This window comes from Symsagittifera roscoffensis, chromosome 2 (genome assembly GCF_963678635.1).
Source record: "Symsagittifera roscoffensis chromosome 2, txSymRosc1.1, whole genome shotgun sequence".
NCBI lineage: Eukaryota > Metazoa > Xenacoelomorpha > Acoela > Convolutidae > Symsagittifera > Symsagittifera roscoffensis.
The window spans coordinates 44389783-44415970 of NC_087063.1; the positions used below are offsets into that span (position 1 = coordinate 44389783).

The 26188-nt window shown below is 35.3% G+C and overlaps 3 protein-coding genes across 3 annotated transcripts in view; 1 reads left to right on the top strand and 2 right to left on the bottom strand.

Moving 5' to 3' along the window:
- LOC134840536 (centriole and centriolar satellite protein ofd1-like) overlaps positions 1-26188 on the top strand; it is a 370655-nt gene that overhangs the window by 202623 nt on the left and 141844 nt on the right. The gene's annotated exons all lie outside the window — the stretch shown is intronic.
- On the bottom strand, positions 13040-15862 carry LOC134838854 (uncharacterized). Its single transcript, XM_063854141.1, has 4 exons — positions 14605-15862; positions 13985-14115; positions 13491-13673; positions 13040-13393 (listed from the first exon to the last, which is right to left on the bottom strand). Exons 1-4 carry the CDS (start codon positions 15680-15682, stop codon positions 13112-13114), a joined length of 1674 nt encoding a protein of 557 aa, XP_063710211.1. The 5' UTR covers positions 15683-15862; the 3' UTR covers positions 13040-13111.
- On the bottom strand, positions 19834-25749 carry LOC134838855 (EF-hand domain-containing family member C2-like). The gene is made up of 12 exons (XM_063854142.1): positions 25566-25749; positions 24766-24917; positions 24343-24497; positions 23691-23966; positions 23051-23250; positions 22599-22839; positions 22149-22314; positions 21564-21903; positions 20946-21280; positions 20608-20700; positions 20381-20486; positions 19834-20104 (listed from the first exon to the last, which is right to left on the bottom strand). The coding sequence occupies exons 1-12, from the start codon at positions 25605-25607 to the stop codon at positions 20015-20017; spliced, it is 2196 nt and encodes a 731-aa protein (XP_063710212.1). The 5' UTR covers positions 25608-25749; the 3' UTR covers positions 19834-20014.

The following is a 26188-nucleotide window of genomic DNA, read 5'->3' on the forward strand; positions in this document are numbered from 1 at the left end:
CTAAGTTTTCCCGACTTAAAGTAACGCTCACTAAAGTAAGCCTACAAGCTCACTCCATATTAGTCCGAAATTAGACCAAAAACTTTGGTCTAATTTCGAACTAATTTCAAACCAGTTTTTCTAGACACTGTGAAAAGTTTGAAATTTTTTCAATGTTCTTCGAATAACAATTGAAAGGGCTCTAATATGATATATCACTTGATCCATTTAAATAATTGTATGTGGTGCCTGGTTTTGCGTGGAAAACAAAAGAAACTAAAACACACCCGAATACAAAGTTCTTCCCCATTTTTCAAATGATTGAACAATAATTTATATATATTTTTGCAGTGTAGACTTTTCATGAATTTTGTTGTGCTATGTATTAGACTCACTGCAATATATTTCTGTAGAAGGTCCAATATGTAGTTTCAGCGTTATTTTCGATTAGCTATAATGTCAAAATTGGTTCGTTTGTGGTGCAAAACTTTTGTGTTTTAACTTTGCAAAACAAAGTTTGACATTATAATTCTGGTTGATTTCTAAGCTAAAAAATGTTTCATCTTTTTCCACCTTAACTTGCCCAATTTGGGAAAAACACGTTTTTAATTCGAGTTTTGTCCGGATAATTTAATCAGCACTGTATTCTAATAAAATTAATGATGTTCAAACAAGGAAAAAATTTAATGCATCTTCGAATAAAAATAAGTTGTTTTCATAGGACTTCTATTTTGATAGCCATAAATATGTTTTCACTAAACACAGATAAAAACTTTTCAATTATAAGTTTTTTGTTTTTAATTTTCAACTTTTCTATCTTTTTTTTTCACGTTAGACTGCCGCTTTTTTATTTAATGTATTTTTCTTGAAAAGTAGTTATTGTTCTTTTGTTTCTGCAGTTGCGCTTTTGTTATTACTGATCAGGTTTATGCATGCTAATACGTTCATTTTAATTGCCTGCAAATAATACTAGTTTTATGAAGGAATTGTTTTGAACAAACAAGATTGAAACTGATACCACAATTAATTTTAGTGTAAAATCAGATCAAAATTCGACTTTTTTCTGTCACAAGAGCCCTGCTTTTCAACTGGTGTTTATTGTTCCGACTTTCAAAGAAAGTTAGAAATATATTTGCTCAGGGTGTTTTTATTCATAGCAATTTTAAAAAACATTGGTCCCTCGGGGTATCACGCGTGGGCCCAGTTGGAAATGCACTCCACTATACACTATAGTCACCTTCAACGAGTCTGTCCAAACTGCTCGTTTTATAATATACACGAATTATCCCGCAATACAAAAATAATCCAAAATGAATTGATGGCTCTTTTTCCTACCCCCCCCCCCATTTTTTAAAAAATTTTGCCAGTGCTTAATTTACCCAAAAAAAATTGAGATCAAATAAATGGCAATCGAAACATTCAGTGCCTTACCTTGAAAAAAAACAGTTTTATTATTTATAGTCAATTTAAAATTGTTAGAGGTTTTTTATTAAGTATAGTCTTTTGGACAAGTAGCAGCAAAAAAAATAAGCTTTTTAAATCTCATTTTTCTTCAGTTTTCCGAATTTCAATACAGCTAGAAATTCGACTTATGCACTCAAATGAAGAAATTTTGTAACATAATAATTGTACAAATTTTGCTCGCCGGACATGTTGATTTTGGTGCATATTTCAGACGCTAAAATACCCTTTGTACTGTTTTTTCTCTACAGATGATTTGTTGTATAACAAAAAGGTTCCCAAAACTTGTTTCAATTTTTTATTCCCAAGTCCCATCCTGGAACAAAAAACTCTAGACCTACCGCACTGTGGTTTTTAAAATACAGGGGGTTACAATTAGCACTGTTAATAGACGCCATGATTGCTATTTTTTTGTAACCGTTATTTACAAAACTTCTTTAAAAAATTACCGCTAGTTCATCGCAAAGTGTGTGTGTGTGTGTGTGAGAGAGAGAGAGAGAGAGAGGAGAGACATGTTTGCACTCTCGCGTCGTAATCATTTAAAACACGCTGGCTTGAGCTAGTTTGAATCAGCAGTTTTAAAGATTATTTTGGTAGTTGTTAGGAATTATTTAGCAAAAAAATTTATATATTTTTCAAAAAGTGGTACAAGATTTTGAAACTTATACTCAGGGGTGGATTGACTGATATAATGAATTTAAAATGGAAAGTTTCATCGACCAGCACAAAAATATATTTCATAAATCAAAATTTGTCAAAAGAAAAAATTTTATACAGTAAAAACACCAGATTAAAAAATGTTTTTAACATCATTAACAATCTATAGTTGGAGATTGGTCCATGTCCTTAGAGATCGTCTATGACTGATCCCCATTTATAAATTTCAATTACTTTTTGATTGTTTTTTTTTGACTTGGCAGAAATGACCATTTAAACGGATTATGGTTTGTCTTACTTTTCTAAAATGAGGCTATCGAAACTTTGTCAGTTGATGCATGTTCATATTTTCAAGGTTTATGATAGTGGAGTGGTCACTAAAATTAGAGCAGACAACTCATTACGAGGCCAAACTGCATTTTGAGAATTGTAAGCGAATTTCGAAACAAGGACGCTCCCTTTGTTCTTTTTTTGTTCTTTCTTTTTCTTTGATCGTTCCGACAAAATTTTAACATGATAAAGATTTGTCTCTGGAACCCAAAACCATACAGACAAAAAATTGTGCGCCTATCCAGTGCACAGTTTGGCCACATAAAGCTTAATTTTTTTTACGGCTAATAATGGGGACAGATAAAATACCATAGAAATTTGAAACTTATCAAAAATGTTCACTTACACACAAGCCGATCAGCTTTCATGAAACTAATACTACCCATAACATTCCGGCTACCGATATCCTAAATTTGGTAGCAAATGAGCAAACAATATTAACTGATTTGTTTTACTGTTCCATGATATGGTCTGCTCTTCCAGAATTACAAATTTAGTTACAGGAAGTTCGCAATCTCGCACTCAGTAAAAAGAGAAAATAATCGATTAAATTATAATTATAATCGTACTTTTAGCAAAATTATAATTAGTTATGAGCGTCAATTTAAGATGTTTAAACGATTTATAATCCATTATAACGATAACATTTTTGGTGTGAATTCAATAAATTACAATCAATTATAATTGATTATAATTTTTCCGAAAGTCTCTTATAATCTCTTATAATCTCTTGTAACATCTTATAATCTCTTATAATCTATTATAATAGATTAAAATCCCTTTTTCTATCAAAATCGTTTTTTTACAAGAAAAATGAAATACAATGGATTATAATTTAGCTATTCTGCATGAAAACACTGTAAAAATCAGTAAGAGGTAAGAAATCAGTAAACCAGCGGCGGATATGAGATTTTCTCGAAATGAGGAGGCGGATTTTAAAAAAATTATCAAAAACTTTATTGACTTTTTTTAAGTCGACCAAAATGGTTTTACGAGGTCTCACAGAGCACTTAAAAGACCCTGTTTTGGCCAAGTTTGGTGCACCGCAATCAAACTTTTGAAGAAACAGGCCAAAATTGACTTTTTTAGGCGTTTTTTGGAAACATTTCACCAAAAAATCACGTTTTTTTTTGCGCGCGCTCCCCCTCAAAATTAGTTTTTATTGGCGTTAAATATGGATATCTCAAAACAGTACAAAAGGGGAACCCTTTGGGTAGACAGGGGGTCGAATACCTGAGAAAAGGCGTCCGCCCCCCCTAAATCCGTCCTTGCAGTAAACAGTAAGAAAGTTAACAGTAATCAGTAAGAAAAGAAACCAACTGGAAAGCACACAAAAGAAAATAAAAATAAAACGAAATGAAGCGATGACGTTTTTTGGATAATAATGGATTATACGATTAAAATGGATTATAAATCAATAAAACTTCAAAAATAACTTTTTCAAAAATAATCGATTATAAGTGATTATAATCGATTATAATTGGTTTTTTTGTTTCGAAAAATAGTAACATTATAATCCATTTTTATTTGATTATAATCTTTTTTTTTTGAAATTTATGGAGACTGAAATAAAAATCTATTATAATTTTTTCTTTTTCTTTTTACTGAGTGTGGGATACGATGTAAATAAAGTGAGTTATGACCGATGTGGTTAACTCATAGAGTAATTTCGGATAGGGTACACCGTCTGCTCGTCACGCTATCTTATTTTCGGCCGGATAGATTCGTGCAACTTCTTAGTCTCATACCGATCCTAATCTTACTCTTATACTTACTAGTCTCAGGGTGTTTAACTAGTCTCTGCTAGGCTCAAAAGATCTAGGGTATACTGGTTTATTGCGGCTGCTGAAGTTCTCTTGGAAAGGCAACTAATTTCTAAGTTAAATTCAAACCTCTTTGGTGCTGAAATTTTAATTAATTTCAGCACTTACAAATAAGTGGGTTGTTAGTTAGATGGATTATGATTGGTTAATATTAAATATTTTACAGTGGTAAAATATCCAATTTATCCAATTATACAATGTAGTTTAGATCAGGTTCCACCCATCCGGGTTTTACAGAGTTTTTTAGAATTATCTTTCTGCAATTCGAAGGATGGATGATGAACGTTGGTATTTGGCGAACATCATATTCTTGTCCGGTTCCTCTTGTTGAAGAAGTTCGAGGACGCTGGAGTTAGGGAAATACAATAGTTGTGTCGTCTTGTGACGACTGTGATCCCCAATGAAATCAATCTGATTTCAGAATGATTTGCTATGACGGGTTTTTCTGTATTATGTAGAGAACTTGTTTTGTGTTCAACCTCGTCTGGGAATGGCGTGGAGATTGTGTGTGGAAGGGATGCCTCGTAACTCGGATCTGTACGTATACTTGAACATCGAGGTGGTCATTGGTCTAGTTCATTGAAGTCCTTTTCTGCGAAGTCAAGTCGTACTCTAAATCCTCTGAGTTGTGATTGTGGGCGGCATATCGGTTGTGTTTAGCCATTCTTTTGTTCGAGTGTGATGGGGTCATCTAGTCTTTGGATGTTCGTCTTTGTTGTTGTGTATTGATCTATATACTGCAAGGTATAATTTACATTTTATAAAATTTTGTTAGTCTAATTTTTTTATCATGATTTTAGTTAATCGTTTTCACAAAAGCGTTTTGTTTTAGTTTGGGTAATTTGAAGAGTTACTCACCCTTGAGTACCTCTTATTAAAAATAGAAATGTGGTCACAAAGCGTGGATGTAGCGCGGTGGGTTAGGCCGGCTATAGAGCATGCTCAGGACGTCCTCTCTGGTGGGTTAGGCCAGGAGTGGGAGTATGATTTCGTGCTGTTTCTTTGAGAGGTCCTGTTATGTGATAACTTTTCATGCTGGGTTTAAGTTGATCTTTCTTATGTTACTTTGGTCGTGTCCTTTTTTCAAAAATCAAATTGTTTTTGGTATGGGTTTGTCTTGCGACTTTTTTGTGTTTGATTATTTCTTTCTTAGACTTTATAATAGTCTTCAAAAGAATAAATTATCCAGTTTTGAACTGGGTTAATCCGGTTTGGGTACCGTTGGTTTTCTTTTCTTAGTCATGCTGTTATTTTATGATTTGAGGTGTTTAGTAAGCTGCGTTGGATAGTTTGGTTTAGTATATAATTCCTTTCCAACCGGGTTAAAGGAAAGTTTGAAACTTGTTATTGTGTGTTAGAGTTGTTGAGTGTGAAAACTTGAAACTTAAAATCATTATTTAAACAAATCTTCGTGGGCGAGCTGTGCGAGTTTGAATAGAATTCTTGTGCGAGTGAATGAAAATATCAAAAGGTTAGTACTGCATTTTCATTTTATTAATTTATTACATAGAATTTTGAATTTTACTGCGTTTGGAGGAAATTTTAAAATTATAAAATTTCATCGTATTTAATTTTACTGCTTCATGGGGAAATAATTTATAGATTAATTCACTACATTTGGTATGAATTTTATTACATTATTTAGTGCAAGATATTAATGAGTTTTAAAAGAATTTTAACAAGTTTGTATTATTTTTTTATTTTTCTTTTCTGTTTTTGTAGGTGATCGTGGTATGACGATTAGAAATATAAATGAAACATTAATAAAAAATGGTTAGTAAAAAATGGTTAAATTGATTAGTGAAGAGTATTTTAAATAATACTTACCTGTTAATCGTCTGGGAAAAAGCCGTGGGGGAAGATGTCGTGTATCATATCTGATGTTGTTAGTAATTTGGCTAGTATGCGAATGACATTTTTAGTTTGGAGCAGTGGCCAAAGCAATTGAAGTGCGTTGATGGTGTTTAGTTCTTCTGTGCCTACTGCGAACTCATAAGGTGTGTTTTGAATGAGGTTATATATTTTGTGATTATATTTAGTATTGTGAATGAATTCTAATATTGGTATTTCTATAAGCTGGATAAATTCATGCGGGATAAGGAAGGGTCTGGATTCTTTGGCGTTAAAGGTCTTCGTGATGGGACAAAAAAAAATACATTTGTGTTAGTGGGTCATAATTGCGGAGGATGCCGTGCCGTGGAGGTTAGTATCTTTATCTTTGATGAAATAAGTGAAATTAAGGAAAAATGGTGATGTGTATTTTGAGTTAAGAAACTGAAAACGATGGTGTGGTTGTCTTGATGGCGTATGCAAATCAAAATGATTTTGTATGAAACGCTAGTATGTGTATGTGTGAGTTTGTTTAGTGCGTAACATAATAACGTGGGAACAGTGCAAATCGCGTTCATGTGGTGCAAGAAAATGAAAGGTTAGTGAAAATAACTGAAATTTGTCTTGGAAACTTTCGTAAGCTTGAATATCATTTAGTGCTTCAGAAATGATGTGATCATATTTTCTATCAAAAATATTAAGTGTGACTACGTATGACGTTTTGATGAAAAATTTTTCTGTTAGTTGTGGGTTAGCGAAGCGATCTTCATCTAAAAATTGGTCTTGATTAGTTCGGATGATATTATGATCGTAATATTCTATTGTAAGTTCGTTAGCTCGGGGTGCAGTGAATGTTTTTAGTAATTTTTTATATCCTACGTAAGTAAATTGTCTAGGTGTTAGTGTTGCAGTGAGTCTATATAACATGTTTTTGTTCTTTTCTATGTCGTCATGAGTATTAGTTAGTGGCATGCAAAGGGGATTAATAAAATGATAATAAGTTGTCCAATGAAGTGTGGGCATTAAAACATGTTCATCTACGAAACTACGTGTGTCATTAGTGTCGTTAGGTGTTTTTAATGTATATTGTGGAAATGAGGGTAAGGTGATTGCTAGAAAATTTTTCGTGTTGGTGTGTTGTTGGTGATTAATATATTCGCAGGCTGTTCCTGGTTTGGTCGGGAATGGGTGATTCGGGAATTTTCTTTTAAAAGTGCGATAAGCTCGGTTAGTGCTACTAGGTGTTTCGGTGGATGTGGATGATTGTGCTAATGATGCAGTGTAAGCTGAGGACGGTGTAGGAGTAGGTGGGTTTGAGGATTCTATTGTGGATGAAATTTGATGTATTGTGAGGGTGTTAGGGTGTATTAACTGTTGTTGAAGGGTAATAAAATTATCGAGTTCTTGGGAAATTTGGGGGGTATCTGGAGAATTATTATATGATCGGTCGGAATGAAGTGGAGAGTAGGTTGGGGTCACATGCGAAGCATAAGAAGGAGTGGAAACGGATGGGAGTGAATTATTTGTTGGGATTGGTTGAAAAGGGGGTTTTGAAAAAAATGAGGAGTTGGTATGAAAGTTATTTGATGGAGATGGTTCGGAGTCTGCAAATTTGTCAGGGGTTTCTATATTAGGATTATTAAGTTGTGAGATAGAATGTAAAACTGAAATATCTGAGTTAGTATCCGAATTCGTGCTTGATGATATATTAATAATTGGGAAATCGGGTGGTGGGAAAGCAAAAAGTGGGATTATTGGGATTGGAGTTTGGAGGTTGGCTGGTGGGAGTTTTAGCGGTGTAGGGATCCAAGTTGTCGGCTCATCGTGGGCTAAAAAGAAACGATTTTTTTTGAGACTGAAAAGTGGTGGTATGGGGTTGTTCTATAATTTGTTCGTATGTATTATGTGATTTGTGAATTATGTGTCATTATATGTTGGATGGGACTTTGTGGTATATTTGGTCTAGAATTTGGGCTATTTGTTATTGCTAGGTTTCGGAAATTACGTGGGACTAATGATAATGGATGGTTTTGTGGTAGGGGTGGCAACAGTGGTGCGGTAGGTGTTACTTCTATATTATTGTGTTCTTCGTCGTAAGTGTTCTGTCTTGTCGCTATTTTCGTGTTATATTCTTTTATTTGTGCGTCTAGAAGTATTTTGTTTATTGATGATGAAAAAATTCCTAAAAATCCTGCAAACAGTATGCGTGCTTCACTTGCTTGTCTGTTTACTTGTGTGTGTATAGCGCATGTGTTATAGATTCCTTTTAAGAGTGAGAAAAGAAATTTTGTAAAGTTAAACATTGCGTATAAGATAGTTAATTTTTCTAAGATGTAGTAGGGACAACCTAGAAAAGCTAGAATTTCATTTTTTAGGGTAACAAAACTGAAAATATTTATAGGTGAAATATCTTGTGGCCTGTATTTTTCGCCGTTTAAATATATTCATCTTTAATGTCTTTAAAATATCCGCAATATACTTGTGTATAAATATCTGCAAAACCTGCGGTTTTGGCAAGTTTTCTTAAATTTTGGTCAATTGACTGTCTTTGTATAGTGTCCATTTGTGTTAATAATTCATGAAATTGTTGTGTTCTAATGTGATGTTGGATATCTGATTTAGATTATATTCCAATTGATTGTAAATCAATATTTGGATTACGAGCAATAGCTCTGATGCTTTCGGGTGAAATTTTTTTGAGTGGTTGCATTAACGTAGGGCAAGGAGTAAGGAGATAATATTTATCTTCATCAGGATTCAATTGTACTACATTGTGGCTATTTTCTGATCCACATGTGACTGCGGCGGTATCCCAAAAGTATGTTCGTCTTGAAAGTGTGTCAACAAAATGTACTTTATTCTTATAGAATATAGGGATTATTTTATAACAACGTTTATCTTCAAAAACATATAGTGGTGATACTTTTTTGGTACAAGTATAAAACCATAAAATATTTCCATCGTAGTCTAGAAAATTTGATCTATTTCCTGACAATAAATATCCTGCGTAGGGTATTTTTAAAACTGCTAGTGCGAGTGATTAGAGGATTTGTGTCCTTTCTAATTCGCATAATTGATGAAGTGTTTCTAATTCGGAGAGTGACATTTCTTGAAAAATTCGACTAATTGTGTAGTCTAACTTCATATCTAAGTGAATATCATAATGGATATTACCAAAGTGCTTTTTTGTGCTTTTTTGAAAGTTAACTGGTATGTATTATGTTCCTTCGTTTAGAGGGTGACCTGTGGCATAAGGGTCAAATTTTATTTTTCCAGTGGTCATGTCGAAACCCTTTTCGTATTCGACTAGCATTTCAGAATATAGTGTTTTGTAAAGTGGGTTTCTGTATTTGCATGCAATTTCTGTTTCTTGATATATTTGGAAACGTGTTAATTTATTTTCTATTTTATGAATATTTCTAAAATCAGTACTTTGTTTTCGGGATGGATTTACTTGTTCGTATGGAATTGATTATATAAAATATTTTTATTCGAGCGTGTATTTTTGCTTCTTGAATTGTTGTGCATGTATCTTTGGGAAACCAAACAATCGTTGCTTGTGTCCGTGTTGTAGGGTCACAATAACCTTGATCGTTTTTGCAAAATAATCGGGTTCCTTAATAGATCATTGTGTTGTCTGATAAATCTCGTGTGAGTTGTACTTTTTCGAGTTGTATTTTCCAATCGAAAAACATTAATTCTTGATATCCTTTATTTTTTGTGTCCGCTTTGCAGTTTGAGGGGTTATTTATTCCAATGAGTGGTATCCAGTGTTTATCATGTATGTCATAAGTTAATCTTCCGTGTGCGCCGTTGTATGGGTATTTTTTGTCTAGTCTTTTATGTCCTTGATATCTTTCAAGTTCTGCTTGATGTACTGAATCGGCAAAGACTTGAAAACTTACTATTTTTCTGTCTATGTTTTTATTTTTTGTGATGTTTTGTCTGAGTAGTTCGTTTTTACAATCATCGGGATTTAGATGTAGAAGTCGTTCTATATTACTTTGATAGAATGATTCGTGATCAAGTCGGTTTTTATTTCCGTTTGAAACTTGTGAACAATGTACTTTCTTTTCGGAAAATGTTGCTGTGAATTTATATCCTGTGACTGTTGTTGCTCGGGCTTTTGAATATAGTGTCGCTATTACATTTGTAGTTTCTATAGCTTGTGGTTCTGTTTCGCATTGTGATACTTGATTTATTGCATATTTGTGTAGTGTTTTTTTTGTTCGTTTTCTTCAGAATTGTAGTGTGTTACTAATAAATCCTGGGGTCCTGTGCGAGGAGAAGAATTTGTATTCTGGTCAGAAAATATTAGAAAAAAGAGGTGTTGAAATGTTAATATTTTTGGAATATACATGTGTATGATAATCCTGAGTATGGATTATAAAATGTGATGTAACCAATTGTGTTTTTGGTATATCTATCGTACTTATATATTACTTCAGTTTATAAATGTTGGTGGTAGCGATTGAGCTGTTATATTTGGTGGGTTTAATGGGTAAGGAAGTTGAACAATATTATTAAGTTTGATCGTGATTTCGAATTTTAATTGGAGGCTATTTTGGATATCTTTCTACGTTGTAGTCTATTGAGTGCCCAACTGTGGAGTCGGTTACTATCTTGATGTTGTCCAAATAATGGTGGGGGTGCTACAAATGTATTCCAATCTAGTCGTAAAGGGATATTTGTTGATGATTGTTCTCGATATCTAGCGTCGAGGTTATTTGGGAAATTTAAAGGGAAAAGCGTCGGTGAAATCTGGCTTAATGATGGTGTTGACGGTAGTGACAATGTTTCTGGTAGTGATGATGATGTTAATGTATCTGTAGAAATGTCTATTGAGTCGTTTACTAAATTTGGTTCACCTTGTGTATATGAGTGCGTTGTCCAATATAATAATTGTGAAGGAGTTCCAATTGATTTTCATATATATGTGATGTAAAAGGTTGTTCATATATGATAGGTTCATAATCGTTTTCGAATTTTATCATATTTATAGAGATGGTATTTTCTGTATCATTTTCTGTATCTGACGATTCACAATTTATATGATTTAGTTGTAGTTCGTTTTTTCTTGTGTCATCAATACCTGGAGGGTCTGATTTTGTTTCTTCATTTGTCTGCACTTGATTAATGTGTCTTTGATGTTTTAGTGTGCTACTTCTGTATCTATGTTTAGAATCATGATAATGGTTATTATTCCTGTGTGGTGACTGGGAATAATTTCTATATCGATTATTGTAACTTGAGTTTTGATTTTGTGAATTGTTTTGTGATCTGTTTTGATAATTATCATTTGATCTGTGATAATATAATCTACTATATGAATTATTTCTTGATCGATTGTTCGGGTAATTCTGATTTCGATTGTTCGAGTAACTTCTATTTCTATTATGTGAATAGTTTCTATTTCTGTTGTATGATGAGTATCGTGATTGATTATTGGAATAGTGTCTATTCCTTTGGTTTGATTAGGAACTGGATCCAGAAACAAACTGTGTTGTATTGGAATTTGATCGTGAATAGTTATTTTGATTATTTTGGCTATTCGATCAATTATAATTATTTTGTGAAGAATTTCGTGTATTTCTTCGTTCTGCTGATCTTCCTCTATAACTTGAGTTATATGGTGATTGATTCCTTTTGTAATTGGTAGTGTTCGGAAGTGTTTTTCCTGAACTGTTGTTACTATATATATTTTTGTTTGGTAGATTTTGATCTTTTTTCATGTATTGATAGAACGATTTATTTGGTTCATTATGCTTTTGAGGTTTATTCTGATTGTCTTGTTGTTTTTGTCTACATTCGGAAATACTGTGTCCGTATCGTCGGCAATAATTACACCATTTTTTGAAGGATGGTTTGCCTTTGAAGTTTGGATGTTTTTCAAAGATATTTAGTATTTCAGTGATTTTTTCAATCAGGTCTGTTTCTGATTCCTGTATGTTATTTATATGTGTAGTGTTTGTTTCAATTCGATTAACATATTGTAGTTTTAGAATTTCTGTTTCTTCGAGTTTCATTGTGATTTCTGTTTGTTCTAATTTATCTACTAGGTTTCGAAAATCTAAGTCTTTTTCTCGAATTGAGGAAGGATGAGATGCTCTCTTTTTGATCGCTATTTTCCTTAATTGAGTTGTTAAGGTCATCATTAAAATTTCAGTCATAGAATCTTAAGGTCGTGAGTTCGAGCCTCACTGGTCGCACCAGATGAGTTATGACCGATGTGGTTAACTCATAGAGTATTTTCGGATAGGGTACACCGTCTGCTCGTCACGCTATCTTATTTTCGGCTGGATAGATTCGTGCAACTTCTTAGTCTAATACTGATCCTAATCTTACTCTTATACTTACTAGTCTCAGGGTGTTTAACTAGTCTCTGCAAGGCTCAATAGATCTAGGGTATACTGGTTTGTTGCGGCTGCTGAAGTTCACTTGGAGAGGCAACTAATTTCTAAGTTAAATTCAAATCTCTCTGGTGCTGAAATTACAAGTAATTTCAGCACTTACAAATAAGTGGGTTGTTAGTTAGATGGATTATGATTGGTTAATATTACATTTTTTACAGTGGTAAAATATCCAATTTATCCAATTATAAAATGTAGTTTAGATCAGGTTCCAAAAGCTTGCAAAAGCTTATGATCTTTTATCTATATGCTATTATATACAGGGCCCTTATATGATCTTTTATCTGTATTCTATTATATACAATAATGACGTCAGTAAAATGAAGTGGAAGCTATTATTTGCATTAGATCATAGGTTAAATGTTGTTGTTAATATATTATATATAGGTTAGCGCCTCTAACCCCTGTCCTACCATGAAATTTTATTGGAAACCTTGAAAATTTTCTGATTTACAAAATTGAACTTTTTATTTTTCGAGATATAGTTATGGATGGAATTTTCTGCGCCACTTGCGCAGCAGTCGTCTATTTTCGTTCTAAAAAACAATGTGAATTGAACTGAAGTTTTTAAACTCGAATTAGAATGATTTGTCTTTTCTAGTCGGCCGCGAACAATTTTTTTTATTTTGATACCAGATCCATCAATTTCCGTCTCAATAGTTTCCCAGTTGCATTTCGAGGCAGATTTTCCATGAAGTAAACTCCTCCTTTCAGCTGCTTGTATGGGGCCACTCTCTCCTTCACATACAGCATAACTTCTGTTTCCGAGACTGTTTTGTCTTTGCCCAGGACAACGAAAGCAGTCGGTAGTTCCCCGGCATCTTCGTCTGGTTTTCCGGCTACTGCTGCATCCACGATTGCCGGATGTGTGAGTAACAGGTCTTCTAACTCTGCAGGAGGAACCTGTTCGCAAAACATAAAAACTGTTCCCCTAAAACTTCTCAAAATAATCTATAATAATTTATTTCAGAATGTCTCACTCTTAATATGATTGTCTCACCTGGTATCCCTTGTATTTGACCAGTTCCTTGAGTCTGTCTGTGATCCACAGATATCCCTCCTCGTTGAAGTACCCAATGTCCCCTGTCCTCACCCACCCTCCCCCCACCAATGTATCAGCTGTTTCTTTGTCCCGGTGCAGATAGCTGTGCATGGAGGTGGGTGACTTCAACCAGATCTCGCCCTCAATGATAAATAATTTTACTGATCGAGCGATGAGAATTAATTTAAATAGTTTTTGCTAATTTTTTTTCGCAATAGACTTTCCAGAAGTTTTGACAATTGGCACTGTTTTGCTGCGTGGATTTTTGGCAACCAAACAATTAGAAGGGCGGTCTGCGCGATATTTGTTCTGAGCGCTCTTTGTGCTTTCTGAGGTTTTAAGAGAAGTCAGGAAAAAATGAACAAAAGTTTATAAAAAAAAAATGCTCACAGAATGAGATAAAAAAGATTAAATTGGGTGGGAGAAATTTGTTGTATTGATTTCAGACTTACCTCTGTATTGACAGGGACCGTTTGTAGCGTCTCCAGATCCACAACTTTGGCCTCCCCATCCATCGACACCTGTCCCACGCTCCCCGACAACACAAACTCTAGGGGCGCATCGGGGGGCATAGAAGTTCCACCTAACACAATGATGCAATACTTAATGATTCATGAATTTTATTTATTTGTGATATGAGAGTGGTATTCGTTTAGAAGTATGGTCCCGTTAAAAACCTCTTTCAGAAGTATGGTCCCATAAAACTACCAATATTCCTATGTAAAAGTCAGACATAAAAGTTTTTAAAGGAAATTAAGTTTTGACAGTCAATTGATATTTTTGATAGTTCCATTTAAAAAAAAATTTTGTGGGAAATCAAACGAAGAAAAATTTACAATTTTTCCTTTAGTTTTCATCCACTTGAAGTACTTCAGTATAAATCAAGTGATCTGGCGGGACCACACTTCTGAACGAGCTTTTGAATGAAACTCATCAACAACGGCGGGACCATACTTCTAAACTAGTATCAGGAGATTGACTGTGTTTGTTGCAATCATAAAGCAAATTGACTAAACGTTGTTTTAAAAACATTTCAGAATGGAGAACCTTATAGCAAAATTCTTTCACATACCTGCCTCAGTCATGCCATACGCCTGTGAAAACAAAGGAGGACTGTCTTTATTCAAACTCTCCAGAAGGGTCTTCAGCTGCTCTTTGGGCAGCGGCGCAGTTCCGCATAAGATATACTTCACATAAGTCAAATCATACTGCTTAGTGGCGGGATCCTTCGCCATTTGAACGACAATCGCTGGAAGAAGAAACAATCTGCTCGCTTTATATTCAGCTACACATTCTAGCATTTGAGTAAAATTGAACCGTTTTTGCATCAGAGCGTGACCTCCGGAAAATGGCGCCATCATGGCTGTGACTACGAAGCCATAGATGTGGAACATAGGCGGTACAGTAAAATAGGTAGGCCTAGCATACTGGGCCATAATCTGGTTATAAATTATAAAGGCTTTAATGTATGCCCGCATTGATGAATGCTTCATAACTACACCTTTAGCGGTTCCCGTAGTACCGCTGCTATAAGGAAGAATCGCGGTATCTTTCTTCCAATCCCAAATGAGTTTAGGGATTTCAGCATTCTTGTTTCCGCAAAAATCAACTAGTTTGCAGATCTTTAATTGCGGGTTCGAAACACAAACTTCATCCAGGTATTTTTGATCATCTACTTCAGTTAAAAGCACAATTCTGTTCACATTTGTTCCTTCGCAAGCCTTGATGGCTTTTTGAATGAAAACTTTATCGCCAGGAATAAACAAAAGCTTCGAGTTCGAGTCGTTGATTTGGTGGTTCATTTCATAATACGAGTAAAGCGCATTACATAACATTACCGTAAGTCCTGCAATCGTTGAACCATATAACGCCATCACGAACTCGGGTATGTTATAACTGCATATACATGCAACATCCCCTTTTTGATAATCAAATTGGGCAAAAATAGCATCTCCAAGAGATATTGAAGCCGCTCTAAGTTCGCCGTTTGTAACCTGACGTTTTGATGGTATTTCAGTGTACAGAGCGCCAGTTTCATTTTCAGCGAGCTCATCGAGAATTATTTCGACATATGTTTTATCCGGAACTTCAATATTGGGTGACTTTGGACCAACAAAATGGGCAAGTTTTTTGGCTTCAATTTCACCCATGGTATCAATTTGGGGGTTTTCAGATAGTGACCTGGGAAAATACAAAAGTGGTTCAGCTTATAGTGAACTGTGAGTTTCAGTCATTAACTAAATTGAACTCGAACTTTGATTCTGTGCAGATTGGTCAAATTGGACCTTATCAGAAGTATTGTGCTACGCCATTCTGAAGTTTGTTTGACAAGTTGTTGGAAATGTAAACTCTGCAACTTAGCTATGCAACTCTAATGGCAACTACTTCTCCAAACAGAAGCATTTGTAAACTTTGTGGGCCAACAAACTTTTGCAGATCACTCAATTAAATTTTTCAAATTCTTCTTCTTGAAGGCAAGCTCAGCAATTTTCAAGTTATTAAAAATTCAAGAGTTTTGTTCCACAATGAATTTTTTGAAAAATAACACAATTTTCTCTCATGGCAATGATCATCGGTTTATGTTGCTTAGAATTGGAGTGCAGTCTGTAAATAGAAAACCGCGATTTCATATTCGTCAGTAAGTATAAAAACACTATAATAATCAGAATTTTCAGAATTGAGATAGGATACAGAATGAACCCAAGAAAATAAGGAATCACACATAGAAAAATTAATTGTTTTCAAGCTAGTATGCCAGTAATGATTGTTATAAAACCGCATTACAACCATTAAACCTTATTCTGAGAGACAGTCATGAGAACTTCTGGTCCGTTTCCAGACTTTTCTGGGAAGAAAAATTAAATAATTTTCTCAGTTTTTTTCTACGATTTTTATCGGTATCGACCAAAACGCAAAAACTCAAAAAGGTACGAGCCTTTTCAAAAAAAAATATAAAAGAAGTAATATAAAAATTAATCTGTTCAGATGTTATAATTATACTTGCGATTAGCAAGCGTTATCAAAACAGAACATAGACATTTTTTGGGTTACCAACTTGTTGTACAGAATCACTTGAATCACTTGTATCTTGGTTTATAATCAATTCAAAACATCCATACGTTCCCGGGCATTTTAGCGTGCAGTTAACTATTATGCCTGGGGCGGCAAAGGTCCTGGGTTGGAATCTAAACAAAATCTGTTTCTTTTTTCTCGGGAAAAATGATGGTCTCAAAGTTTTTTTCATTTTTCTCACAAATTTTGACAGAGAAACAATTAAGGTTTTGGGCGAAGTCCAAAATAAGAAATCAACATTTTTCATGCCGCATCAGTATACCATTTTCAATCAATAGCAGACGCCTACCTCCAGCTTCAGCTGAGCCCAATATTTTTTATCGAGACATAAGAAAGTTGTAGCTCACCTGGTTTCTTTTCAACATTTAAAAAAGTTTTGCCAACTTAAGTTTTTTATGTTTATGTTGTATCGCAAGTGGTGCAAACCTTCGCTTCGCCTGTGTAAAAGTTAAAGCTCTATATTATGTTTAATAGATTTCATTGTTCAAAAAAAAATTATCTGAGAAAATTGGTTCTTTCTGTTTGAGGCTGTTTCAGATTTTTTTGGGGTAAACTCCCATTTATAAAAAAAGTTTATTCCAGAGTTAAAGGCGCAAATGAACAATCATCTTATTTTAAAATGCAGTGAGTTTTTTTAGTTGATTCTATGTTTTGATACATTACTTAGGTCCTCTTCAGTTTTTACGTTGCGTAAAGTATCTACTGGGCAAATTTTTTGGTTTATTTTATTTAATGTTTTAAAAAATTCACAAATGTTTTTCTGATTTCACTTCTGATTGATGAATCACTGAATCTTAACTCCTAAATTTAAATTGCTGCCGAAGCTTACATAGATTCTGATTGAAATTGAGTCATATTGGGTAGAATAATGTGAACATAAAGCTTTTTCTGTGAACTCGCTGTTTCTACTCTATGAAAAATGCAGGGTAAAATAAAATTATATGCAGTTAATTTTTCATTAAGCATATAAAATAAGCCAACTGAAAAAGAAGACAAAAAAATAATTTCATGTGTATATTTAATATGTATTTGATTTATCACGATGTTTCCGATGTTTTTTGTTACCGCTTTTGCCACTTATATTCAAACTATTACAACAGTTGAGTTAGTTTAGGTTATAAAAATCAAATAGCTACAAAACTTTTTCATTTGTATTTTTTAGCATAGATGTACATGATTTGATTCAACTAAAGTTTATATGAACTCTGTTAAACTAGACGTATAACTGAAATCTAAAATCTATGTGAAATCTAGCAATCTAGAGATTTATCAACAGCTGATTAGAGATCAAATAATTTGAACCTTAAAATTGCAAGAAGAGAATAAAATTTCAACAATAATGAAAAAAACCTGAATCAACTTGTTAAAAATTCCGTTTATTAATTATCAATTCCAAAAAAAGGAAAACAAAATTTAAATTACAAAGTATATGGAGCTTTTCAAATTTGCTAAGCACTGGAAAAAACTATCAATGAATATCAGCTTTATCAAAAACAAAAACGTTCCTATCAGTGCAAGATCCTTAATGTTTCGACTGCCCTTCAGTGTGTTTTAGGAAACGTTGGAATCAAAATCTCAATAACGAGTTACAAAAACTGTCGAAAAAAGTTCAAAATTACTTTTTTGTTCATCTTCTCCCACCTCTAATGTAAAAAACATACTGAAGTATTCTGCGTCTACGAACTATTTTTTTTGGATTAATCAACTACCTTACTTTAATTTGGAGTGATTTCTCAGGTTTGGATTGATTTCACAGGATTAATCACTATTGGGCCCAAATCATATTAAGAGCAAATAATGGAAAAAAAAAGTTTCGTTCACACAAAACTTTTACATGAGTAACATGGATAGCCGGTTACTGTGCAAGTAGCACAGAATGTTCCGACCGCAATCTTAGAAAAGTACAAAAATATTTTTTCAAGTTGGTTGTTTTTTTCCTGCATGTGAAAAAAAGTCTGATCGAAAAATTAGAACTTAGACACTTTTGAGAGTCATAGTAAAATACGTCAATTGGAAAAAAAATTTTGAAATTTTTTTTGCGGAAATTTTTTGAGTGTTCAAGTTTTTGATACCCAAAATTGCGCTTACAAAACTTGAATAAAACTAGGTTTTCACAGCTTAGATTAAACTTAAATAAACTATTGCAATTACTAACTACCTTTCTAATTAGCTCGAATTTAATCAAAAATCAAAATTTTGAAACCGGTTTTTTTCAACACTGAAAACTTTTTTTTTCGAAATTTTTCCAATCCCGACTGAAAGGGCTTTAATATGATCTATCACTCCCCCTGTACGATGATTATTTGTGGTAGCTGACTTTGCAGGAAAAATAAACAAAAAAACTAAAACACCCGAATACAAAGTTCCCACCCATTTTCAGGTCGGAACAATAATTTAAACAAAAAATCATTCTGCTTGATTCAATTGAAAGGTTTGAATGCTTTTAAGTATTCAGTTTCAATCAGTTCCTTCGTTGAGTTTTAGCATCATATTTCGTTAAATTTAGACTAAACTCTATTTTAAGCATAGAAATCGGATTATACTACACTGGAACACAATATATTCTTTTAACTTTTTGCAAAAAAATTGGCTATGCAGTAGGTAGTTTTTTTGGCTTCAAAAAATTGCCGCTTTTTAAAACCTTCTGAAAAAGATTTGAGTTTTAACACGCTTCAAAGAGTCCACATTAGCATTAGCCAGAGATTTTCATACTCAAACCGCTAAAGTTTATAACAAAAATGTAAGTACAAATTTTTTTAAATTCGAGCTCAGGGCAGTAATATCTTTTAGATGTTCAAAAATTCAAAAAGTTTTTGAGAAACTTTAGCCAGAGCCTTCCTTATCCTCCAGTATCCGTACATCAATTTGCAACTACAATCATATATCAATTTGCAAATACATTACTTGTATGCAATCATTATCAACAGATATAATGTGGTCACAAAATCATCGAATCCTTGAATGTGATCGCTGCTTTCAGCCATTATTTGATTTCCAAAGAGAAAAAAAGGATGCTATTCTAGTGTTGAGAAAGTTTATGAACGTTTTGGCAGTCATTTGGATTATTAATAAATCAACAAAAACCAGTAGTTTAGTTTAAAAAAAGATTGGCAAAAGTTTGTGAAAAAAAAACAGACAACATGAGATTTTTACTTCGAAAAATGCAGAAGGAACACTATGTGCTAGTTTTGCAGTTTCAGGATACTCATTGTTTTTTTAATGAGAAATGTTCTATTCATCAAATTTATTAAATTGTTGTGACAAATGAAGTGGCTTATATAATTTGATTTATATTTTTATATGGAATAGTTAGCTCCCGCATTAGTTCGTTGGATGCCGATTTGATATCATTAACTCAGTAGCAGTTCCTACTTCCTTTTAACGAATAATCTTGACTCGCTCGGTGTCGTCTATCCTCGGAACAGGTCTCCCAGTATTGTCTCGTAATTGACGAACTTCACGACTTCGTCTTGACTTGCACCGAGCCACTCAGCATCGAACTTAACGAAAAATGAGTCATAAAATTCAGTTTTTTAATCAAATTATTACTGGATTTCTGGAAAGCAAAAAGGTCTTTCTGACAAGTTTTTGAAATGGATCACTGAAGTAATCGCTCTAATATTGACTTCGTTCTTAATATTTAGTCAATGGTTGTTTTGTGTTACAATTCTGATTTAAATCAAATCATTTTTGAAAAACTAAGAGCTTTAAGTAGAAGTTTTTTAAATAAAATTGCAGGTGTGAGTGGAGGAGGGAACGGGAGGAGATGTGTTTACCCGGAGTACTGAGGGGATGTTGCATGAGATGGGCACTGGGTAGTCCCTCCAGTTGATCTCCTGCAGGAACTGCATGTAATCCACAATACCGGCAGAGTCCGCTAGTCTACACAAAGAAAATCACTTCATTACCAATTCTGTCTTTTGCTTTTCAAATACATGTTGGAACGAATATTGTTTTCATAGCTCGTGGACTGATGGCGATTTGATGAGATACGATGCAATACCTGGAGATGAAGTGTGACAGGAGGTCTACTGGAATCCGGATGTGCATGGCAAGGCAGCTCTTCCTCACGTCGGCAGCATGCAACTTCCCAGTTCTGAAAATAGATCAGATTTGAATGAAACGATTTCTTATAACTTACATATTTATATTTTTTCATTTTGGATGGTTAGTTTTGCAAAAAAAATTACGTATTTGACGCACATTTTTCCTGATAACTGCACATTATCTGGTCATTTTCTAGACAATAAGGTTAAAAATTTCCCATAGTTAATTTGAACATTTGAGATACTCAAAATTTGGTTTGCCGAAGTATGAAGGAATCAAAAAGTAGGCAACTACCTTTCTGAGTCTCTGAGCTTCAGAGCCTTCCGCAGGTCTTCGAACTGCTCGAAGTTCGCCTTCCTAAGGCTCTCTTGCACAGCCGCTCTTAGAATGTCAGTTGGGATCCCGAATGACGCCTTGGATCCATAGTACCTGGCCATAGTGATAATCTCAGCTTCTGTCAACATGCCACCAGTCTGGGCACTGACTGTATCTCGGAATAGCTCGAAGGAAAGAGATCCGGTTCCCTTGGCATCTTTGGCTTTGAAAGCTGCATGCGCTTCTTCTTTGCTCTTCTCGCCCAGCACTCCCTTGAGCTTGTACAAGACCATGTCAATATTGGATTGAGGCCACTAAAAACAAACTAAATTTCACATTTCACTAATTTAGAATAGAAAAAATATTTGCCTTTTGCCGAAAAAAGCAAATACATCACGAATGCTTCATAAACGAGATGATAATGCAGCAAAAAACACGCACATTGTAAATTTTTTGCCCATTCATACTTTTCAAATCAGCTTTTCTATGCTATTAGAGAAGGAATATTTGCCTGGTTGAAAAAATCCGTCCAAAATACCTATGAAGATTCTACTTTTTCTCAATTTTTTAATCGTTTCAAATAGAAAGTGCTTGTACCTGAGATGAGTGCTTCTCCATGTAGTTGTACGTGTACTCATCTGCATCCACCAAGTAGAACGGGAAGTCCTGCAGAGTGATTTTCTGGCCCACAGCCAGATCAATGGCCGTGTAGAAGTCCGGAGTCTTGCTGCTGAACTTGTCCTGGCCTGGCTTCTCCTGCCTGGCTCGCTCCATGAATTTGCCTGGCTCGATGCCACTGTTGTGCCGGAGGGGTTCGAAGACGGAGATGGTGTCGTCTGCGAGGAAGCAGGAGACGACGAAGCGTCTGTCTTTGTCTATCTTGCTCTTAGTCAGAAGACAAGCCGCAAAGCGAAGTGTGTTGCACTCCAGTCCGTTCCTGATTCATGAAAATGCTTAATTATTCAATAATAAATTCTCATTATTCCTTTCAGTGATATTACCAATTGTTTGTCGAAACTATTTTGCTCATGATACGATTGAATTTGAAAGCAATTTTGAAAATAAGTAAATTGCCCTCACGTATAAATTTTATAGAAGATCTCAAAAAATATATTCTTTGGCGTTGTTCAGAAATTGGAAAATTGAAATGGCAGAAAATGTTAGATTCATCTGTACTGTTACCTGTCCTTTTCCATGAACTTCATGAAGTCTCTGCGAGGTGGCTTGGGCAGAAGGGAGTCGCAATTTCCGAGGGAGTCCTCGTAAGATCCGAATCCATTGTAGGGAGGCACCTCCCTCTCAGGCACTGGGAAGCGGGGACGGTCCACCGTTATTTTCTTGAACTCGGCTAAAGAAAAAAAACGCTTTTCTCATTTACTATCCTGAGTTTGTCAATTTAATGTTCATCGTCTGTTTTCTCAACTCCTGATGGATTAATCACAAGATTTTTGCGCGACACGATTAAATCATATAACTGTCTGTTTTTGAATGAATTGCAGCCTGGGTCCATTATGCACAAGTATTGAAAGTATTGATTCCTTAAAAATTAAAATTCACTGTAAAAAAACTTTGAAAAGAATTTTAAAAAGTTGGTATGAAGCTGGCTTGTGGTGATATTTGATGGCAACCTACTTCCATATTTGGTCTTGTAGTACTGTTTTGTGAATTCGTCGCAGTCGCAGATGAGCATCTTCCTGCCCCACACATTCATGATGGAACCCACGCTGAGGTCGGCGTCAGTGTAGTACTCCTGCTTGAGGGCCCCCGTCTTCAGGCTGTCCAGAATGTACCTGCCCCCCTTGCCCATGGGACCGAACACATTCAGCACAGTCCTCGCAGCTTCCTGGCCGGGCAGAGGCAGACCACCCACCAACTTCAACAAAAATTAAACTGATAAGTATTTAAAACAAGAGCGCATCTAGGATTTATCAAGGGGGAGGGAAGGGAGTTGGATGCTATGTTGCAGAAACAAAAACAACCATGGGGAGGGGCTATCGTTTATTACGGGCGGGGAGAAGGGTTTTGTGAGGTTCTTGTTTATTAGTTTTCTGGGGTACTAAAATGGAAAAAGCCAATTATTGTACCTTGGGTAGTTTGCACTTGTTGAGAAACATGGGGAGAGCGTCCCTTCCCGCGTTCTCCGGGATGACCTCTTTGATCTCGACTTCGTCGTCCGCCAGGAAGTAATGCAGGATGAACTCCCTCATGTCTCCGAACAGATTGGAGGTGTCGTCCCAGAGCAGGTAGAAGCGCAGCACGTGACTACTGTGTTCCAAGTACTGGCCTACAGGTGAAACAATCAAAAATTAGTTTTGAATCTTGAAGCGTTTTTGTTGGCTAAAAAGTTGGAGCTAACAAATCCTTGCCGTCAAAATATGGTGAATTTTTTTGTTATTTGCCATGCTCATACAATATTTTGTCTAGGAAATTCTTCATCAAAAAAAGGTTCTCTTTGGGTAAAATTGCATAACTTTGGCTACATTTCAGTTTTTTTAGTCTGACAAAAATTTTGCTTTGGACTGGCGATTATTTTTTTGACAGTATTATAAATTATATGAATAAGCGTGTCCTCCCCTTAAAGTTTGTATACTTTGGCGTCATACGCATCTTAACAAAAACGTGATCGGTCAAAAGTTCATATCATAAAACATATCCAAATCATAGACAGTTAGCTAGAAGCTGATGAACTTCCTGGGGGATTTTTAGCACAAGAGTATAATTGACCTAGTTTGTCGATGCGCTCGTAGGGTCTTAGAGGCTGCATGGCCTCCGTCTCCTGCTGTCGGTGCTTGCTATAAGGATCATCTGGGATCTCGCAGGGGTCGCCAATTCTGACTCCCAGTTTTCGGATGAAGTTGCGGGTGAACTGGTCACAGTCGCATAGTTTGAACACCTTGCCGTAGATTTCGACCTCGTTGCCGACGTTGAAGTCCTCGACTGTGAAGAAAGTGTAGTCGTTGGGAGGAGGTCGGCTTATCCTTGATCGCTTCACAATAGTGCCTGGAAAATATGAATTGTTATTATTTAATTAACAACAAACTCAAAGGGCTCTATTTCCTCCCCCTGTGCGAAAAAAAAGCTGGTGGCGGGGGCGTTAAAAAAAGAACCACTCAAACCTACTTTTGGAGCTTGTCTGAACAAAAAAAGGCTCTTTTTCCTTCCCCCCCACCTGCAATTTTTTATAATTAAAATTACTGTTCGCATTGTCCGATTGTCATAAAAATTCACATGCAAATAAATTAAGCCATGACAAACGTATTTGGTCTTCATAGTTAACCTTATAAAATCACTCGTTAGAGCATAAAATTGATGCTCATGTGAGGTGAGAGGGGGGGGGGGGAAGAGCCGAAAAAGTTAAGGAAGTCTGACTGGGTACCTTGTGGTATTCCAGAGTTGTTGGTGGAGTTGGCGACTATTTGGATAGTGTCGTCCTCTAGGTAGAAGTAGAGTCTGCACACGTGCACTCTGAAGTTCTCACTGCTCCTCTCCACCACCGCCTCTTTGTAGTAGCAGTGGAACTGCAACACCTGCCTGCAACACACACACACACACAATACTCAACATAATTTTCCACTATAGTCCTCATGATCAAATCCTTGGACGCTTGAAAGCCTCTTTCATTATTAAATACCATAAAATTAAAAAACAATTGTGGACAAAAGTTAAAAACTTCACAAAAACCGGATATTTGCTTTTTTTGGATCTACGTCCAACACAGAAAGTTACGAGGAATTTCTATGCGGCGGAGAACCGATATGAGCATGGGAATGAAAAAATAGCCAGTAATCAGAGTACTGACTTGTCGAATGCGACCCAGGCGGGCGCCATGTGTCCTGTGCCTCTGGGGATGGTGCTGTGGTTGGGCTTGTACTTCTTGTCATCCCCAGTGTTCATCGGCACCTCATTCTTGAAGTCGAAGTGGTGCTCCTTGTGGAATTTCTCCTTCCCCAGCTACAACAACAACAAGCAATTTAAAAATAACACGCCCTTTTCCATTGCAGTCCCCGCCCATGGCCCCTTTTACAAAGACTGTTTCCCCTACTCTCGCCCCTCTCAATATGAATAGACTAACAACTGTGAACTGCATCGTAACATCTTGCATTCAGCCATAATTATACAATCAATATTTATGAAAACAAGAAATTTTAAAATGGCTCTGTGAATGTGTGGTGTGTGCAGGTTTGTAAGGAGGGAGGGGGGTTGGCAGGCAGGATTGGAAAAGTTCTCAAAAACATACAACAGCGTTGTGGGACTATAAATTTTTGACCATTTTCCAGTTTCCCATCCCTCTCGTAAAACTGTAACGTAATATTGTCTAAAAATTCTTCATAATCTGGGTATCTGCATGCAGCTCTGAACATCAGAGAAAACCAACGGGGGCAACTGAGAAGGAGTGAACTATCTGGTGACCAGGCATAGGGGAGGACTAATGGGAAAGTGTCAAAACAAAACTGCAGGAATGACTAAAATCTAGATTAATTTATATTAAAACAAATGCATTGATTGCCAAGACCAGATATCAATTTAATGATGAGAATGAGATATATTTATTCTAATGGATTTTGATGTGCATAAATTTACCCAGAAAGGTCAACTTACGTTGGGGTTGAATGAGTTTCCGGGAAGGAATGGTAGGGCCATGGCTATTAATTGTTCACAAACACAACAAAATATATATACGAGTATCTATGTATTAAAAGCACGATTAAAATGCACTCTCTGAGTAAAGCGTGCAGAATTCAGCTGCGATCAAAATCACTTTTAAAATGGCACGTGCTGTTTTTCTATGTTTTTGTTTTCAATTCTGTACCATCATTTATACTAAAACTAATGATGCTATATTGCTATAACATTACTCTCGGTAATTTTTTGCTTTAGATATTCAACATTCTGTTTTTTGGGTCCCCCGCATAACTAAAAAGTTCTTACCCTTCGCACTCTCTTTCCAATTAGCGCCCTTAAAAATCACAGTTTAGGGTGGTCTACAATTTTTTTTATTTTTTTCACAAGGGGGATGGGTGCGCTACAATGGGAAATAACGCCACACGTTTTCTTGATAACAGTTTTCTTAAGTCTTTTTTGGGTTCTTTTTCCATTCTACCTCACCTACAAACTTGGGTCTTTCCCTCTAGCTCTTTTCGACTCCCACGCACACAATTTTAATTCAGGTTTAACAGCTAACTTTACATTGCCATCATAATGTAATGAAATTTTGCATGGTG

What these genes read in the sequence shown, in the direction of transcription:
- LOC134838854 (XM_063854141.1), bottom strand. Translation starts at nt 15,682, where the DNA reads ATGGGTGAAATTGAAGCCAAAAAACTTGCCCATTTTGTTGGTCCAAAG. An exon ending in GTATGGCATGACTGAGGCAG is followed by an intron (nt 14,116 to 14,604) that starts GTATGTGAAAGA and finishes TCATTGTGTTAG; the next exon opens with GTGGAACTTCTATGCCCCCC. An exon ending in TCAAATACAAGGGATACCAG is followed by an intron (nt 13,394 to 13,490) that starts GTGAGACAATCA and finishes TTTTGCGAACAG; the next exon opens with GTTCCTCCTGCAGAGTTAGA.
- LOC134838855 (XM_063854142.1), bottom strand. Translation starts at nt 25,607, where the DNA reads ATGGCCCTACCATTCCTTCCCGGAAACTCATTCAACCCCAAC. An exon ending in AAGTTCATGGAAAAGGACAG is followed by an intron (nt 21,904 to 22,148) that starts GTAACAGTACAG and finishes TTCATGAATCAG; the next exon opens with GAACGGACTGGAGTGCAACA. An exon ending in CTGTCACACTTCATCTCCAG is followed by an intron (nt 20,487 to 20,607) that starts GTATTGCATCGT and finishes TTCTTTGTGTAG; the next exon opens with ACTAGCGGACTCTGCCGGTA.